At 35.3% G+C, this 17,019-nt stretch overlaps 1 protein-coding gene across 5 annotated transcripts in view; it reads left to right on the top strand.

Annotated features, from left to right (window-relative positions):
* Eps15 (epidermal growth factor receptor pathway substrate 15) overlaps positions 1-17,019 on the top strand; it is a 170,439-nt gene that overhangs the window by 139,005 nt on the left and 14,415 nt on the right. For 3 of the 5 annotated variants that reach the window (XM_003463059.5, XM_063236498.1, XM_005000520.4), the window contains 6 exons: positions 505-708; positions 3,170-3,286; positions 3,589-3,679; positions 5,699-5,734; positions 7,064-7,200; positions 10,162-10,231. In XM_003463059.5, coding sequence (XP_003463107.2) covers positions 505-708; positions 3,170-3,286; positions 3,589-3,679; positions 5,699-5,734; positions 7,064-7,200; positions 10,162-10,231 — 655 coding nt within the window. The remainder of the gene's footprint in view (positions 1-504; positions 709-3,169; positions 3,287-3,588; positions 3,680-5,698; positions 5,735-7,063; positions 7,201-10,161; positions 10,232-17,019) is intronic. The other 2 variants (XM_023562055.2, XM_023562054.2) reach the window with 2 other exon arrangements.

Raw genomic sequence — 17,019 nt, 5'->3', positions numbered from 1 at the left:
TGGCATAGCTTAGGTTTAGTGAATACTTTCTAGAACTCTCATCTATTAACATAGTGCTAGAAATAAAACAGTGACCCATTTTACCTTTGTCTTTGCTCCCCTTTTCTCAGGTGTGAATGGTTCCAAAGCCTATGGACTCTCCCACAACTTAGTATCTCTCCTAAAGCTTCATCACAGAATTTCTCTTCTCTCTGTCCTTTCCTGTTCGTACCCTTGCTCTTCTTTTTCCAGTTATACCCTAAAGGACTGCCAGTTTTCAGATACCTGAATCAGAATTCTTGGAAATTTCAAAAGATGTACAAAAACAAATGCATGTATATTGTAATTTCAAGATAACCTATCAGAAAGGATTACTGAATCTTTCCTCTGGGTCATGATGTATTCCCAGAAGATTCTCCTGGCAGGAAGAAAATTTATCCTTGACAGTGTCTAGGGGTATGGTTATTTTTATATTGTGCGCCCTTCTGGTAATAGATTGTTTTATATTTCTACTTTGGTTGACAGATGCACATGAGACTGATGGAAATGAAAGATCTGGAAAACCATAGTAATCAATCAAATTGGCGCAGTAGTCCACATAGTGTTCTCGTAAATGGCGCTACAGATTACTGCAGCCTCAGCACTAGCAGCAGTGAAGCAACCAACCTTAATGAACCTACTGAAGGCCAAAGCAACCTAGAGTCTGAGCCCATACACCAGGAGTCTCCAGTGAGTCTAATAGTTTCATGTCCCTCATAATCAACTTCAGAAAAAAAGTTCAATATGAATCAAACTTCTGGCATATACCTAATATAATTATGTTACTAGGCCTTATCTGAATATACTTGCAATTTCTTTCTTAAAGGCAGAGAGTAAATCCTGATCTAGTAACTAACAGTTTTAACTAGTGTTAAAATTGAATTTTACCTGGTTTATTTTTTATAAATGCTGCTTAAAATACTTTCTATAGAAAATAGCTTCTTATTTTCTGGAGATTTCACTGTTTCACAGCCTGGTCTTGAATTTCTGGGCTCAAATGATACTCCTCCTGCCTGAGTCACCTAAGTTGCTAGAACAATAGGCACTTGCTCCTGCACTTTAGCTAATAACTTTTTTAAAGTTTTTTTTTTAAGAGCCAGAAGTACAACTTCAGTGATAATAGTCTGTGGGGCCTTGGCTTCAGTCTTCAGCACCACAAAACAAAAACAAAAAAAGCCAAGCATGGTGGCACATACTTGGCCTCAGGAGAGCAAGGCAAAAGGATCTTGAGTTTGAGGCCAGTGTATGCTACATAATTAATTCAAGACTGGCTTGGGCTATGTAGTAAGGCCCTGTCCTTAAAAAACAAAACTATTAGAAGAAGAAGAAGAAGAAGGAGAGACAGGCTGACTACTAGAAACAAATTCTTAAAGTATTCATTCCCCCACTGAATTCAATTCCAGGTACCCTTCCCCCAAAAAGTAAAATAAAATAATATTCTCCCCTAAGTGAAAAGTAATTCTTTATTTCATAATGTTGAGGGCATTCATTTTACCTTTTATTTATTAGGGTTTTTAATGACTGGCTTCTTTTGCATAATGTGTATCATGTTTTGTAGGGTTATCGAGTTTTCTTTGTTTTTGTTTTTGATTTTTTTTTGTGAGGGGAAAAAACCTAGGATTCGAACTCAGGACCTTGTGCTTGCCAGGCTACTGAGCTGTATCTCCCGCCCATAGGGTCAGCCTCGTAGCATGAAACAGTCATTCGATTTTATAGCTGGGCAGTATTCCATTATGTGAATAGATTACTTTGTGGTTTAAATCAGTGGCCCTAAAATGTGCATGCATTAGACACTTGATCCACAGGATGTGGTACTCCAGGGAGGTGGTAGAATCTGTAGGGCGTGGGACCTGCTGAGAGGTATCATGTCATGGGGCCTGCCCTATTTTACCAGTTATTAGAGCATGCCAGCTATGTGTAGAAGTACAGTGTTACGTGTGTGTGAGGCCTGTGGAGACAGAAGCAGCATATAATCTGGCAGTGTGACACTGTGATAAAGGTTTACTGCAGGAAGGGCTGGGGATTTAGCTCAGCGGCATAAGCACCTGCCTTGCAAGCAGGCGGTCGTGAGTTCAATCCCCAGTACTGATAAAAATGAATAAGACAAAAAATTTTTAAAAAAAGGTTTACTGCAGGAAGAAGCCATTGGAAAATTTTAGGTGATTTTAAGATTAAGTTTACCTTTCAGAAACGTTGGAAATGACTTGGAAAGCACAGCTGTACACATAGAAATATGTTTAGAGGCCACTGAGATAGTTTGTATGAGAGTTGTTTTAGCTTAAAATTTAAGTAGTTACAGGAGAAAGGATGAGAAACACATTTGAGGGGTATTAAAGCTTAAAAATTTGTAGACTTCATTATATTTAGTGCATTCAGATATATTAATATCTTTTTAAGCACAAAAGGCAGATCACAGGGTTTTCCCTCAAACATATTAGCATAGTATGAGATGGAGATTGCCTCACTTTTTAAACCTTTTTACTTATGATTTATCAAAGAGCCAGTGAATAGCCATTGGAAAACTTTTAACCCAAGGGGTCATGGAAAGATTCAGCCTTTAGAACTATTAACCTTGGTTGCTATAAAGGTATACCTTAGATGCAGGAAAGCTACCACAGAAATCTGGACCAGAGATGGTTATATGGTAAATGAACAATAGTGACAGTGAGGATAGAGTAGATAAGAAAGTGAGAAAAAGGTCAAGAAGCAGACTTAGTAGGATTTGGAGTCATTTTCTAGCCAGAGTAATAATCAAAAGGGGGGTAGTTAAAGGTGACCTGATAGCTTGTGGCTCAGTGACTTTAATGTTTGGTGACACCATTTTCCTGAAGAAAAGATTATATAGGTAAGGCCTGGCAAGCATGAGGTCCTGAGTTCAGTTTCCAGTACCAGGGGGGAGAAAATGATTATAGGGAAGAAATCATTCAGTGAATCATTGTGCTTGTCTTTTTCTTATTTTTAATAGTTTTTGGTTTTCCTTTGTCAGTTTCACTAAATAGAAAAGAATATTGTTATTCTATGTAGTATTCACAGAGGCAAGACAGAGGATATTGCTTAGTGTTAGAGTATGCACTTAGCATGCTTGAGGTCCTGGCTTTGATTCTCAGCATCACTTGTGCCAAATAATGTCTGTGTGTGTATGTTTTAATAGGCAAGAAGTAGTCCTGAAATACAATCTTCTGATGTGACTGATGAAAATGAAGTGGTGACTATAACTGTTAATGAAAAGGTTTGTCCTGAAGTTGACAATGGCAGACATGTAAAAGAGGTAAAAATAATTTTATATGTAAATATTCTTTTTTTGTGTGTGTGTCTTTTTCCTTTTTACCGGTACTAGGGACCGAACTCACAACTGCCTGCTTACAAGGCAGGCGCTTATGCCGCTGAGCTAAATCCCCAGCCCCTATGTAAATATTCTTAGCACTAATCTATTAAGGATTCTCTATAACTACAAAAAGTATTTTTTCAATTTTCAAAGCATGAGTCTGATCTAAATGTAAATTATTTTAAAATGTTGCTCTTTAAGACTTTGGTTCCTAAATTATTTTTTCAATTTAAAAATATTTTTAGGAAGATCCATTTAATGTAGAACCAAGTTCACTGACAGATCCAGTTGCAGATTCAAACTTGGATTTTTTCCAGTCTGATCCTTTTGTTGGCAGTAAGTATCTTTTTATATGTTTACCCAAAAAGGCTCTTTAATGTATAGATTGTTTAAAGACTAGGGCTTCAATTTTGAGAGCATACTTCCTACACCAGGTAAAAGTAAGAATTTACAGTTTTTGATTTGCTAGTATTTATCCTCCACAGACAACAAATCGTAGGATTTAGCCTTAGATTATGCTTACAAGACCCTAATTAATAGTATATTTCTCCTTAAGAATAGAGACCTAAGGAAAGAGATGTGTGTTATAGGCCAGTAATGGTGAACCTTTCAGAGATAGGTGCCCAAACGGCAACCCAAAATGATATAATTTCAATTGAACCTCAGTGCTGAGGTTTTAAGTTAGAAAAAACAACTCATACTATAGTATCTAATATATCATCTTTTGTCTTAAAAACAGTGCATGTGCCATGGGTTTGCCATGACTGTTACAGACCATTGCTAGAGATTGGGCACACTGCAAATAACAATAATGATGATGATAATGATAAAACATACAGTTTAATAGTTTCAGTATATTCATCACCAATATCTAATTTACACAGTTTTTATCACCCCATAAGGAAACTCCATACCCAATAGCAATCAGCCACTTTTCTTTTAATGTCCAACCACAGACACTTTGTAATTAAAATAGGCAAAGTGATTTAAATATTTCTCTAAAGTGAATATACAAATTGCCAGTGAGCACATAGAAAGATATTCAGCAACATTATTCAGGCCCACAGTGAGATACCATTCTATACCTGCTTGGATAGCTGTAAGCAAAAGGATAGGTAATGATCAGTATTGAGAAAGATGTATAGAAATTGCAACCCCTATAGACTTCTGGTGGGAATTTAAAATGATACAGTCTCTTTGGAAAATAGTTCTGTGGCAATTCCTCCACCAATTAAACATAGACATATATAATTTTATATATATATATATATATATATATATATATATAAATTATATATATAATTTTATATATTCAGGAGAAATGAAAACATACTGCATAGAAAATGTACACAGTGTTAAGCATCAAATTGCCATACCCACTTCATAATTGGGTCTTTTTTCTCTTTATTGTTGACTTACAAGAGCTCTTTACATATTGCAAATATAATTCAGCTATCAAATACATGATTTGTACGTATTTCCTTTATTTTCTGTGATATATTCTTGAGGTTTTGCAGTCAAATACAAAATACTTAATTTTGGTTAAGTTCAGTTTTTCTATTTTTTCTTCTATTATTTGTGCTTTTGGTATCATAGGTAAGAAACCACCACTTAATTGAAAATCACACAGATTTACTCCTGATTTTCTTCTAAGTTTTATAAGTTTAGCTGTAAGTGTTGTGTGTGATATGAGGTAGTAATGCTTACCACAATTTGTTGAAAAGACTATACTTTTACTGTTGTGTATTTTCGCCTTCTTGTCAAAAATCAAATAACCATAAATATAATAGTTTACCTCTAGACTCTTCGATTCAGGGTTTTGTTGTTGTTGTTTTATTTTATTTTTTTTTTATTTTTTTTTTGGGGGGGGGGTTTGTCTTTTTCATTTTTATCGGTACCGGGGATCGAACTCATGACTGCCTGCTTGCAAGGCAGGTGCTTATGCCGCTGAGCTAAATCTCCAGCCCCTTGTTTTTTTATTTTACCGCTGTGAAAATCAGTATCCTCATTTCTGCAAAGTAGTTAAAGTAATACTCATACAGTACTTTTGTAAAGAGTGGACATTTTAAGTACAATTTTTACTGTTGTACCTTTTCTCCCTTCTCTAACCTTTTCTCGTGATCAGAGTAAGTATAACTAGTTATATTTCACATTTGCCTTTTTTATGATGTGTGTTGAGTCAGCCTTTACTCTTTATTGTTTTAAATATTGTAAGTTAGGGGATCGCGTTCATAATTTTGTTTTGAGTGGAGTCACTAAAACTAAGAAAATTTGTTTTGATTTTGTTTTAAAGTTATCCTTAAAATAATGGTGCCACAATGGTAAATACTGTTATTTGATTTCTGCTTATCACAGGTGATCCTTTCAAGGATGATCCTTTTGGGAAAATAGGTGAGGTTCTGGGTTTTTTGGGGTTTTTGTTTTTGTTTATTTGTTTTGTTTTTGAGACAGACTTGCTTTAGTTCAAGCTGGCCTTGAACTCCCTTATGTAATCCAGAATGGCCTCAAACTCATGGTGAGCCTCCTGCCTCAGCCCCACAAGTGCTGGGATTGCAACACACGCCATCAAGCCTGGCTGGTCCATGTATTGCTAATTTTTCACCATTGCTTTTATTTGATTGTGTTTATGTGGTAGTTAAGAATGAGACATCGGGCTGGGGATTTAGCTCAGCGGCATAAGCACCTGCCTTGCAAGCAGGCAGTCGTGAGTTCGATCCCTGGTACCGGTAAAAATGAAAAAGACCAAAAAAAAAAAAAAAGAATGAGACATCACAGGTTGGGAAGTTATAGGAGATGAGTTTTCCTTTATGGTAGTTTTAAAAAGAAGTTGGAAGATTTTGATGAATTTATGTAATAACCTATTAGCTTTACTTTTTTGATGTTGCATTGGTGCTGGGGATTGAACCTAGGGCTTCATGCATCCTAGAGAAATGCTCTATCACTCAGCTGCTTGGGAGATTGAGGCAGGAGAATCACAAGTTTAGAGAGACCTTGTTTTACAAACAAAAAGTGATTTTATTATTGAGCTGAGCCCCAACTCCAGAATTACTTTTCTCCCCCCAACATTACTTTTATGAAAAGTAATATTACTGCTTTCAGTAATATTGACTCAAATTCTTCTTTATTAGCTAAAAGTTAGGTGAGCCATAATCTACATACTACTATAATCTTAGTACCTCATTTTATTTTCCTAAGATTATAATCTCTTTGTAAAAATCAAAGTAAAGGAAACATCCTGAAGAATTACTAAGCATTGGGGTTTTTAAGATATTTCTTTACTGGAATTTTTTATTAGAAAAGTAAATCTTATGTACTGTTTAGTTTTACTTCCCAAACTTGTTCCAAAGCTCTGGCTGTTAGTCTTGAAGTCAGATAGAGAGAACTTTTGTTGCTGTCTTATGTTATGATAGCATAGAATAAGGAGACTTACAATTGAATCCCTGGGGCTGAGGGGTGTAGATCAGTGATAGACAGCTTGCACAGCATGTACCAGACCCTAGGTTTGATCCCCAAAGATATAAATCCCATGAAGTTACATGCTAATTAAAAAAATAAGTTTTGCAGGTGAAAGATAATCAAAATTACAGAGGAATCTGTGAAATACAAAGATTCTGTAGATTTAAAATGCCTTTTAATTATGGGAATGATAATGCCGTCAGGCAGTAGGCAATGTAATATAAAAATTTTTTAGTCTCTTACATTTGTGGTTTCTTTTCTTAGACCCATTTGGTGGTGATCCTTTCAAAGGTTCAGATCCCTTTGCATCTGACTGTTTCTTCAAGCAGTCTTCTACTGACCCTTTTGCCGCTTCAGATACTGACCCTTTCAGTGCACCCAGCAACAGCAATAATGCATTGGTAAGTGGGGGATGGAAACTGTTAAGTTGAATGGATAACAAGTGACGTGAGTGAATTTTTGAAATACACAGTGATGAAAGAATCAACTTTAAATTATTTCTAATAGGCCATAACAGAATTTCTGTCTCATCACAATCCATCTAGTTTTTGTTGCAAGCTAGTATTTCACAGTTTGATCACCCATTGGAATTGACTAGAATGACTTACAATGTTCAAAAATGCATCCTTCAGTGGATCAAATTCATATCCCTTTGGGGATACTAAAAAGAAATGATTTGAAATCTTTATTCCAGTCTTAAGTTTTCAGAAATGTTTGGTATATTATTAAAAGAATGAAAATTACTTTAAAAGAAATAGTATTACAATTCATATAAAATAAGAGACTAGGGGATGGCAGGTCCTGGAGCAGCTGGGCGTGACCTCCTAACGAAAGGACTTGGTAACCACGGGTGCAGAATAGCAGCTCCTGAGCCTGCTATTTTCTAGCACCATATCAAGTGGAACCACTTGGCTTAACTATCAAAGAAGATATAAAAAGGTGACAGCGATTGACTGCACAAGTGCCCCTCTTGTTCTTCCAGTGGTCCATTCAGCTTACAGGACAAAGCTTCTCTTCTTCTTCAAAGAAACCTTTTCTCCTTAGCACTTCTCTTTGCTTTTTTCCTTTCCTTATTTCTGCCCTAAGATAAACCATAATCTTCACATTAAAAAAAGCAGCATTAATGTTTTAGAAAAATCATTTGTGTTATTTTGTATAGACATATCTAGACGGTTAATCTTATAATGAAATACAATTTACCATTAAATGTCAGATTCTCTTAAGTACTACATAGATTCCTACAACAGTTGCTATTCAATAAAGCATATACTATAGTTTGTGTACTTCTCGGTGTTTTACATTCATTGTTTTAAGCACATCAACCTTGCAAGGTAGGTGTTGATATCTTTATTTTAAAACTCAGGACCTTAGGAGTCAAAAATATTAACATGCCAAAGGTCATACAACTAAGTGCTTTATTAGTTTGGAAACCTTAAAAAAACTATATTACAGATATTTGAAAATACTTCACATAGAGTAATACAGTTTTAACAAACCTCCATATATCTTACACTCAATTTCCATAGTTATGAGTGGTTTAGTTGTTTGTTTATTTGAAGACTTCATTTTTATGGCAATAGTTTCATGTGTATAAATAAAAGGATACAGAAGGAGTTGACTGGAAGTATTTGAAACAAAATGCTGTCTTTTAATATTCTTAGATTAAAATTTCATCCTTAGAAATTAATTCTTTTTGGTATCCTTAAATAATTTCCTTACTGTATTCAGTAAGGAACTATTTGGCCAGCAACTAGTATTTTCCATTGATATAAAACTGTACTGCTATCTCTGTAATTAAATATTTGTAGTTTCCACAGGCTACTAGATACCCTGTTTTCCTACAATACTTGGTTTGTAGTGTGTACTAATTTGCCAAATTCTTCTAAAATCAACTATAATCTAAATTATCTTCTTGCCCTATTCTGTCCTCTTGTTGTCCATTCTAATCATTTAAAAAATAAGAAAGCCAAATTAGCTCTTCATAATTTAGAAATAACAAATTCCTACTGTTCCTGTCCTCTCATGCAATTTTTCTATAATATGTTCCATATTATCTTTTTTAACTATTTTCAAAAGAAATGCTATCTTTTCTATCATCTCTTGATTAATAACAAAAAACTAAATTGGCAATATAATACCATTAGCTGCAGTTTATCTGATCTCTTCTGCGTCCATGGATAGTGCTCAGCTCTTTTTGTGTACACTTCATATAGCTTATACAATAATCCTAGAAGGTTCATGTTATTCCCATTTTTAAGATAAAGTAAATAAGGTTTAGAGAATTTAAGTTAGTATTGATTCTGTCCAGACACAAGTCTTTCCCCAAAGTCTTTCTACTTCCTTTAAAAAGTTTAGTGTCTGCTCTCTCAAGGGCATAATTTGAACAAGGCAAAAAACCAAAACCAAACAAATGAAAAACCTGGCTATTTCCTGCGTCCCAGCTAGTATATAGTAGCATTGTACAGGTGCTAAATGCTACCAGCACCATTGGGGTTTGTTCATTACTGATGTAGGAGAGAATTTTCATGATAAATTATGTGACTTTGTAGGAAAATTTTAAAACATTAATTCTATCATATTTGATCACCTGAATTTTAATTATGAAAATTACTTTTGCATGCTAAATTGCGAGATTATCAAACTGAACATAAGAATTTTATGGCCACTTATTCCTTCTTAGGCTACACACTCTCTCCTGTTCCTCTTGCTATCCCAGTGGCCCTTTCTGGAGGTTACACAATGTATGGTGAAGTAACAGAAGTTAAATCTGATGTCAGTATAGGCATTCTTTTTTCTTTGTGATAGGAAATCAAATCTGTAGGCTGTAGCTGAAAATAAGACATGTTTTTCCTTCCTTCAAAATCAAGAGAAGCCACAGTGACAGTTGGAAACAAGTTATGTCAGTAACTGTTTGTCAAGCCAGTATTTTGACTGTTGTACTAGGAAATATGGAAGATCACCTCACTATAGATAATTTTTCTATTAAATTATTATTTGGCAGAAGTAATTAAGCTAGAATGCTAATTTTATAACATTGGTGTCAATTAAAATAAATACTCTCAAATAAAGTGCTGTCATTTCATTTCTAGAAATTTCCTTAGTACAGTATTTACTTTTCTGTTAAGACATACATATTTTATGCACCTGTTAGAATGAGTGTTATAACTCACAATTTTAAGAGATTAAAAATTTTATCATTTCAAGTTAATAAGACTGCAAATAAACATAGGATAAAACATTTGTTCCTAATATTTATGTTCCTTAATTTAGAACCTATAAAGAATATTTTCTTCACAGTGACAGTGATGTTCCACCTGTGAAATGTTGCCTTTCTCAGTAATGGATTTGTGTAACTTGTTTAGGTAGAAACATTGACGCACAATGATCCTTTTGCTCCTGGTGGAACAGTTGTTATTGCAGCAAGTGATTCAGGTAATGAAATAATTTACCATTTTTACTATTATTAATTACCCTTTTCTTTAAGCTTTTTTCTCCAGATATTTTTTTCCTATTAATCATACCTGTGAAATTACATAATCATTCAAAGTATCTATCAATAATAATAGTGGCAGGTGTTTGTGTATCACTTTCTACTTTATTTTCTCATTTGTTACTCATGTTCAAGATCTTTCTAGAATATGTACTGTATCCAGTATCTGTGAAATAAGAATATTTTGCTTTATAAAAAGTGCTGTTGGGGGTTGGGGATTTAGCTCAGCGGCATAAGCACCTGCCTTGCAAGCAGGCGGTTGTGAGTTCAATCCCCGGTACCGATTAAAAAAAATATATTGTTGTTTGATAGCTTCACAGTCATTCTCAGGGATCTTGGCCTAAGTTAAAAAGTTAGTGGCACTCAGTGTTGTTTTACCATCCAATTTTTGTTCTCTTTATAATACCTGATTTTTCATTTATTCTTACAATGTTTTAAACATCAGGGAATGCAGACCAGGTAATTAAGTTATTAGATCAAGATTATATAGTGCACTAGATTCAAACCGGCTAAACCAATTTGCTAGAATCAGACTTCGGTCTGTTGGAGTCTAAAAGCTTTTTTTCAACTAGGTAATTCTGCTTCTGTCCCACTATTAATTTAAAATTAACGTAAAACAAGCATCTAGCATGTTGGGGAGTGGGAAATTAGAGAAAACTAATCTCAATTCTCTGGAATATCATACTGAAATAGGATGCTCTGTTTTTCCAGGTTGTTATTGTTTCTTTTTGCAACAGGGTCTTGCTGTGTAGCCCAGGCTGACCTCGAACTCATAGCAGTCCTTCCTCAGCCTTTCAAGTACTGAGATTACAGGTGCACACCACCACATCCATTGGTTAATACATTTATGATTAACTCTTGATTATCCACAGTAAGAAAGTGCTAAGCACCACAAGAATTAATTAAAGCTGCAAGATTTAGAAAGAGGACATCACACTAAAGATAAATTGTTACAGCTTTCATGGTACACTTTGAAAGAATGGATTAGGACTAGCAAGCAGGTATGGAAAGAAAGAATATGTGAAACTAACAGCAGCCTGAGCTAGGAATGGAGGCAGGAAATAGTGTGGTAAAGGATATACATATATTTTGATTAAGAGCTAGTTTATACATGCAGAAATAGTTAGGCTAAGGCCAAGGTGGCAGATTTCAATTGTAGTGTACAAGGTTGCTAATTGCTAATGCCTTCATTATCTTCCCTTAAATTCTAGCTACCAATTCATTTCCTATAAAATAGTAGAACAAATCATTGCAGTCTAGGACTGCACATTCCTAGACTGCAATTTTTTGTGAGATTTGTGTTGTGAATCATAATAGCAGCTGCCATATATTGAGCATATACAGAGTTCCAGTACACAGTGTGCTGAGCATCTTCCTGTACATAGTCTCTTCCTCAAAACAGCTATGTGAGATACTAATTCACATGTTCATGACAGGGCCATAATTTGGTATGTTTTGCTGCTGGGCAGCTTCAACCACTGGTGGTACATGCATGACTTAGTTACCAGCTGCTTGATGAGATACTCACTGGTGGTTCAAGCTGGTGGGAAGATGTTAATATTATCATAAAGATAAAGGAAATCAAGGAATGTGAAGAAAACGTACTTTTCACAAAGTTAAAGGAGTTGTAATAGATGGACCTCCTTTTGAGTGAGGTCCACCTGCCTTCCTGCTCATTCTGTCTCAGTCTCCTTGGCTGCACTTTTCTTTTTTCCCAGTGTGTTAATGTTGTGATATCGTAGGTCTTACCCCTTTCTCCATTTGTTGTTCCTGTGGAAACTTAACTTGGTTTTATGACTTTAAATGGTATCTGTATGATGATTTAGAGCAGTAGCCATATCTCTTCTGAGCTCCAAAATTATATATTCAATCTCTAGTTTGTATTTCCACTTGAATATCTGATAGCTGTATCTTAACACAATATTATCTAATTCCAGATACCTAATCTTCCTTCACAGACCTGTTTTTTTGAACCTTCTTTCATCTTTGTTTATGGCAGTTTGTTTATGTGCTTATATATGTAGTACTAGGAATTAAACCCAGTCCTTTTTCTGGTATTTTCTTGGTTGATTTTGTTTTTGAGGCAGAGTCTTGCCAAATTGCTGAATTGGTGTGTAATCCCAGAGTGTGTAATCATCCTTTAGAATCATCCTTGAGTTTTTTGTTTGGTGGATTTTTTGTTTTTTGGGTTTTTTGTTTTGTTGGTTGGTTGTTTTTTGTTTTGTTTTTTTTTTTTTTTGGTGTAGTACTGGGGATTGAATCAGGGCCTTGTACATGCTGGGTAAACACTTTATCTCTGAGCTATACCCCCAGTATAGCTCCTTTTTCTTTTACCCTAATCTGCCAGGAAACCATACTGGCTCTTCCTTCAAGTTACATTTAATAAAAGCTTTACAGTGGCCTGATAACATAATATTAATGTTGTATCATTATCCTTTCACTCATTGTGCCTCAACCACATTTTTGCTCTTGATTAAACTGTACAATGATGTATCTATTATTGCCTCCAAGGTCTCTGCTTGGAAATTCACTGGTAGCTTTTTTGAGGATCCCATTTATGTGATTAGTCATTTTTCTGTTGCTGCTTTCAAGGTGCTCTTTTTTTGTCTTTCAGCAGTTTTATAGTAGTGGACATTGAATAAGTCTCTTTTGGCTTTATCCTACATGGAGTTTGTGAGCATCTTACATATCTGTATCTTCCTTCAAATTTGAGAAGTTTTGGCGTCATTATTTTTTCAAATAAGCTCTCTGCCCCCTTTCTTCTGAAAATACACAAATTGGAGAAGGATGATGCCAAAAGACTTTCTCACCTTCACACTTTCTTACCCTCTTTAGAGTCAGAAGAGACATTAAACATTGTATAAGCCAGTTTTCATATTATGTTCCATAGAGCTAGCTCTTAGGGAGGTCTTTAGAAAGTTGACAGGTTGTAGTTTTCTGGTTCTGAAGTATCCTTAAATTTTTAAAAATTGCAGTTTAATTAAATATATGTTCTATTTTTGTCTTTGGTCATGCTGGGAATCAAAGACCTCATGCTGGCAACACAACTACTGAGCTACACTCCCAAATACTTTTAACAAATTGGAGTTCACCAGTGCTTTACAGTGCCATAAGCTGCTCTGAGGTTCCTGTTAAGAAATGTGTGCTTTGCATTTACTACCTTGGATGAATTAGATTTTCCACATTCCTTTTGTTCATTCTTTTTCTCTTTCTCTTTCTCTTTCTTTCTCTTTCTCTTTCTCTTTCTTTCTCTTTCTCTTTCTTTCTCTTTCTCTCTCTTTCTCTTTCTCTCTTTCTCTTTCTCTCTCTCTCTCTCTCTTTCTTTTTTCATCCTTTCTCCTCCCCGTTTTGCTATGCTAGGGTAAAGAGGTTTTTCAAATGTTAACAATCAATAGGTTGAACCCCTGACTTTATGCTTGCCTTAATCCAGATTGTCCCAAGGTTCTTTTTTTTTTTTTTTTTGGTCTTTTTTCGTTTTTATCGGTACCAGGGATCGAACTCACGACTGCCAGCTTGCAAGGCAGGTGCTTATGCCACTGAGCTAAATCCCCAGCCCCTGTCCCAGGGTTCTTAATGTCAGTATGACAAACATTTTAAATGTGAACATTAAATAAATTTAAAGTTAATATGAAAATACCACTTATTTTGTATACTTATTTTACCATATAAGATTTCAGAGTCATTCTCTAGTCTGATTTCCTGATATTATAGGAGAGTCACATATCATTTTGTTTCTGAATTCATGCCCATTATCATTCCACAGCTTTGCCTTCCCTATCTACCTTTCTACTGTGTAAATTACAAAATCTTTGGAACCTAAAATTTAGGGAAGGACAAGAATACTAGGATCTAAAAATAAGAATACTAGGATCATAGAGGAAACAGTGAAATAGAAAAAGTTCAGGTAAGAAAGGAGAGTGGCAGAGCCTTTGCCTAGCATGGATGAGGCCCTGGGTTCAATCCTGAGAAATGAAAAAAACCAAAACAACAACGAAAAAAGAAAAAGAAAGAGTATCAGTAACAAACTTAAAAATGATCTATGGACTACTCTCTAGAGGTGGGAGAGGTAGCTCCAGATTCCAACTTTACTGGGTTCTTATTTCAATAGTAACCAAAACAATTAGGAAAGAGAATCACTGTGGACAGTGACTTTGGAGATCACTGAGTTCAGCACATTTTTGGTTCCCTTTATACTGTACTTCTAAAAATTGTTGAAGACCCTCATGTTGCTTTTTGTTTATATAGGTAGTATCTATTAACATTTATCATATTAGAAATTAAAAGAGAATTTTAAAATTATTTAAAAACAACAGGAGACATGGTAGTAGGTGTCTGTAAAGTGATACTAAGGAGGATGAGATAAGATTGAGAGTTTGAGGCCAAGTTGGGCGATATATTGAGACTTCATCATTCATAAATAAATTAGTAAAACCTACTATAGTAACACAAATAGCATTTCCTTTTTAAGAAAAAATAACCAAAAAGAATAGCATTTCTGCAAAGTTCTTCAGTATCTGGTTTACTAAAATACAACTAGATCCTCTTATTTACTCGTCAGTTTTTTTGGTTGAAATGTATGAATTAAAAAAGATCTGACCATATGAAGCAGGTATGTACTTGGTAAAAGAGAAAACATTTTTAAAAGTTTTTCTAGAGAAGTTTGGGTATTCTGCTGTACCAAAATTCAAAAGTTAGTGTCTTCAAAGTTAGTTACAATATGTAATATAAAGGTAAGAGTGATGGTACAGATCTGTAATCCTACCTACTTGGAAGGCTAAGGCAATAGAATTATAAATTTAAGGCCGGCCAGTGCAGTTTACCAAAACTTCTGTCTCAAAAATACAAAATAACTAGGTGTGGTGTGCACATCAGTAATGGGAGGCTGAGGTAGGAGGATCACTATGAGTTTGAGGCCATCCTGGGTTACAAAGTGAGTTCAAGGCCAACCTAAACCACAGCACAAGACTTTGTCTCAAAATGGGAAGGACTTTAAAATACAAAGGGCTGAGGATGTAGTTCAGGTTCAATGCTCTGTGCTTTCAGAAAAAAGGGACACAAAACCATAGCCATGAACCTTTTACACTTTTTTTTGAGGGGGTTGGTTTGGGTTTTTGGGAGTTTTTTGTTTGTTTATTGTTTTTGAAACAGAGTATCACTATGTGGTTCAGGCTGGTCTTAAACTCACTGTGTAGCCCATGCTGGTCTTGAACTCACAGTGATCCTACTGCCTCAGCCTCCTAAGTGCCAAGATTATAGGCATATGCCACCACAGCCACCCACACTTCTGTGTTAAAATCCATTGGTCTACTTTGTATGTTTAATGAATCTCCAGCCTATTGTGACTATGAAGCATGACATATCAACTTGATGGGATTGAGAAATACTAGCAGATCAGTAAAGCATGTTTCTTCTTGTGTCTGGGTAGGTCATGGAGGTATAACTTTGGGTACTATGTAGAGCCCCTAGCCCCTTCTCTCCCACACTGTTGCCCTGCTGTGCTTCCCAGCTGTCATGAACTAACTGAGCAGCTTTGCACTACATGTCCTTCTCCATGATGTTTCTGCTCTGGAGCTGGCTGAACATGAACTGAATTCCATGAAATCATGAGCCAAATTAAACCTCTCCTTTAAGTTGCTGGTGTCTGGTATTGTGTCCTAGCAACAGAAAAACTGATACACCCATATATGATTTTATAACAGCAATCATTGTTTTAGAAAATACTGGTTCTTATCTGCAACAAACCCTGTTAATTGTTTTCCTTATGGCAGATTCACTTTATCTTATCTATAAAATTTCTGTAAAATACTCAAGCAGAATAACTACATTTTATTGTATTGAGTTGAAAAAGTGGATGTTCTTTGACCAAAAACAAAAAAACAATCCAACATTGATACACAGCAATAAGCCTCTTATGTGTATTTTCCATTTTGCTCATTCAGAAGTTTTTAACCTAAGGGTCAAGATTTAATACAATTAATAATTTTTACTGACTCATCAAGAGCAAGTATTCTTAAGTACCACAAGCTAGTTTTCCCTTAATGAGTTTATGACAGTGAAAAATACAATCTTTACCAAGAACCCTGCTGTGGTATGTTTACCACCATTGGTTTTATAACCTTGATACAGATAGTAACACAATGAGAAAGGTAACCCAGTGTGCTGGCACATGTCTGTGATCACAGTACTCAGGAGGATCACCATGAGTTCAAGGTCTGCCTGGACTACATAGTGAGACCCTGTCTCAAAAAACACAAAATAAAACAAAGAGAAAAGTAACATTTTAATATTATGGGACGAGCTTTGACCTTTCAGAAAAGGTCTTAGGGACCTCACAATCCATGAGTCACGCTTTGAGATGATGGATTCAACCTATTTTACAAGATTTTTCTAAGGGACAGGCATGATGATTCATGCTTGTAATCCTAGAACTCAAGAGACTGAGGCAGTAGGAACACCACAAGTTCACAGTCATCCTGGGGTATGAGGTGAGTTCAAGGCCAGCCTAAACTACATGGCAAGACCCTGTCTCAAAAAAATCCTGTTTATACCTATATTGTGTTGGTCTCATCCTTGAGGATAGCTTGCCCCAAAAGGTACTCCTTTGTATTCAAACAGATGTTTCTTATTCAGACCAGGAGCCAGAGAATAATCCAGTGTACTAGAAAAGATGCCAAATAATGAGGACTCTTTTTTTTAAATTTAGCTTAATGCTTCTTTTTCTCACACATTT

The sequence above is a fragment of the Cavia porcellus genome, unplaced genomic scaffold (assembly GCF_034190915.1).
Source record: "Cavia porcellus strain 051 isolate PalLab524CR breed Dunkin Hartley unplaced genomic scaffold, mCavPor4.1 scaffold_25, whole genome shotgun sequence".
Lineage (NCBI taxonomy): Eukaryota > Metazoa > Chordata > Mammalia > Rodentia > Caviidae > Cavia > Cavia porcellus.
Note: the sequence above shows the minus strand (reverse complement) of the source record. Positions and strands in the feature narration are given on the sequence as shown.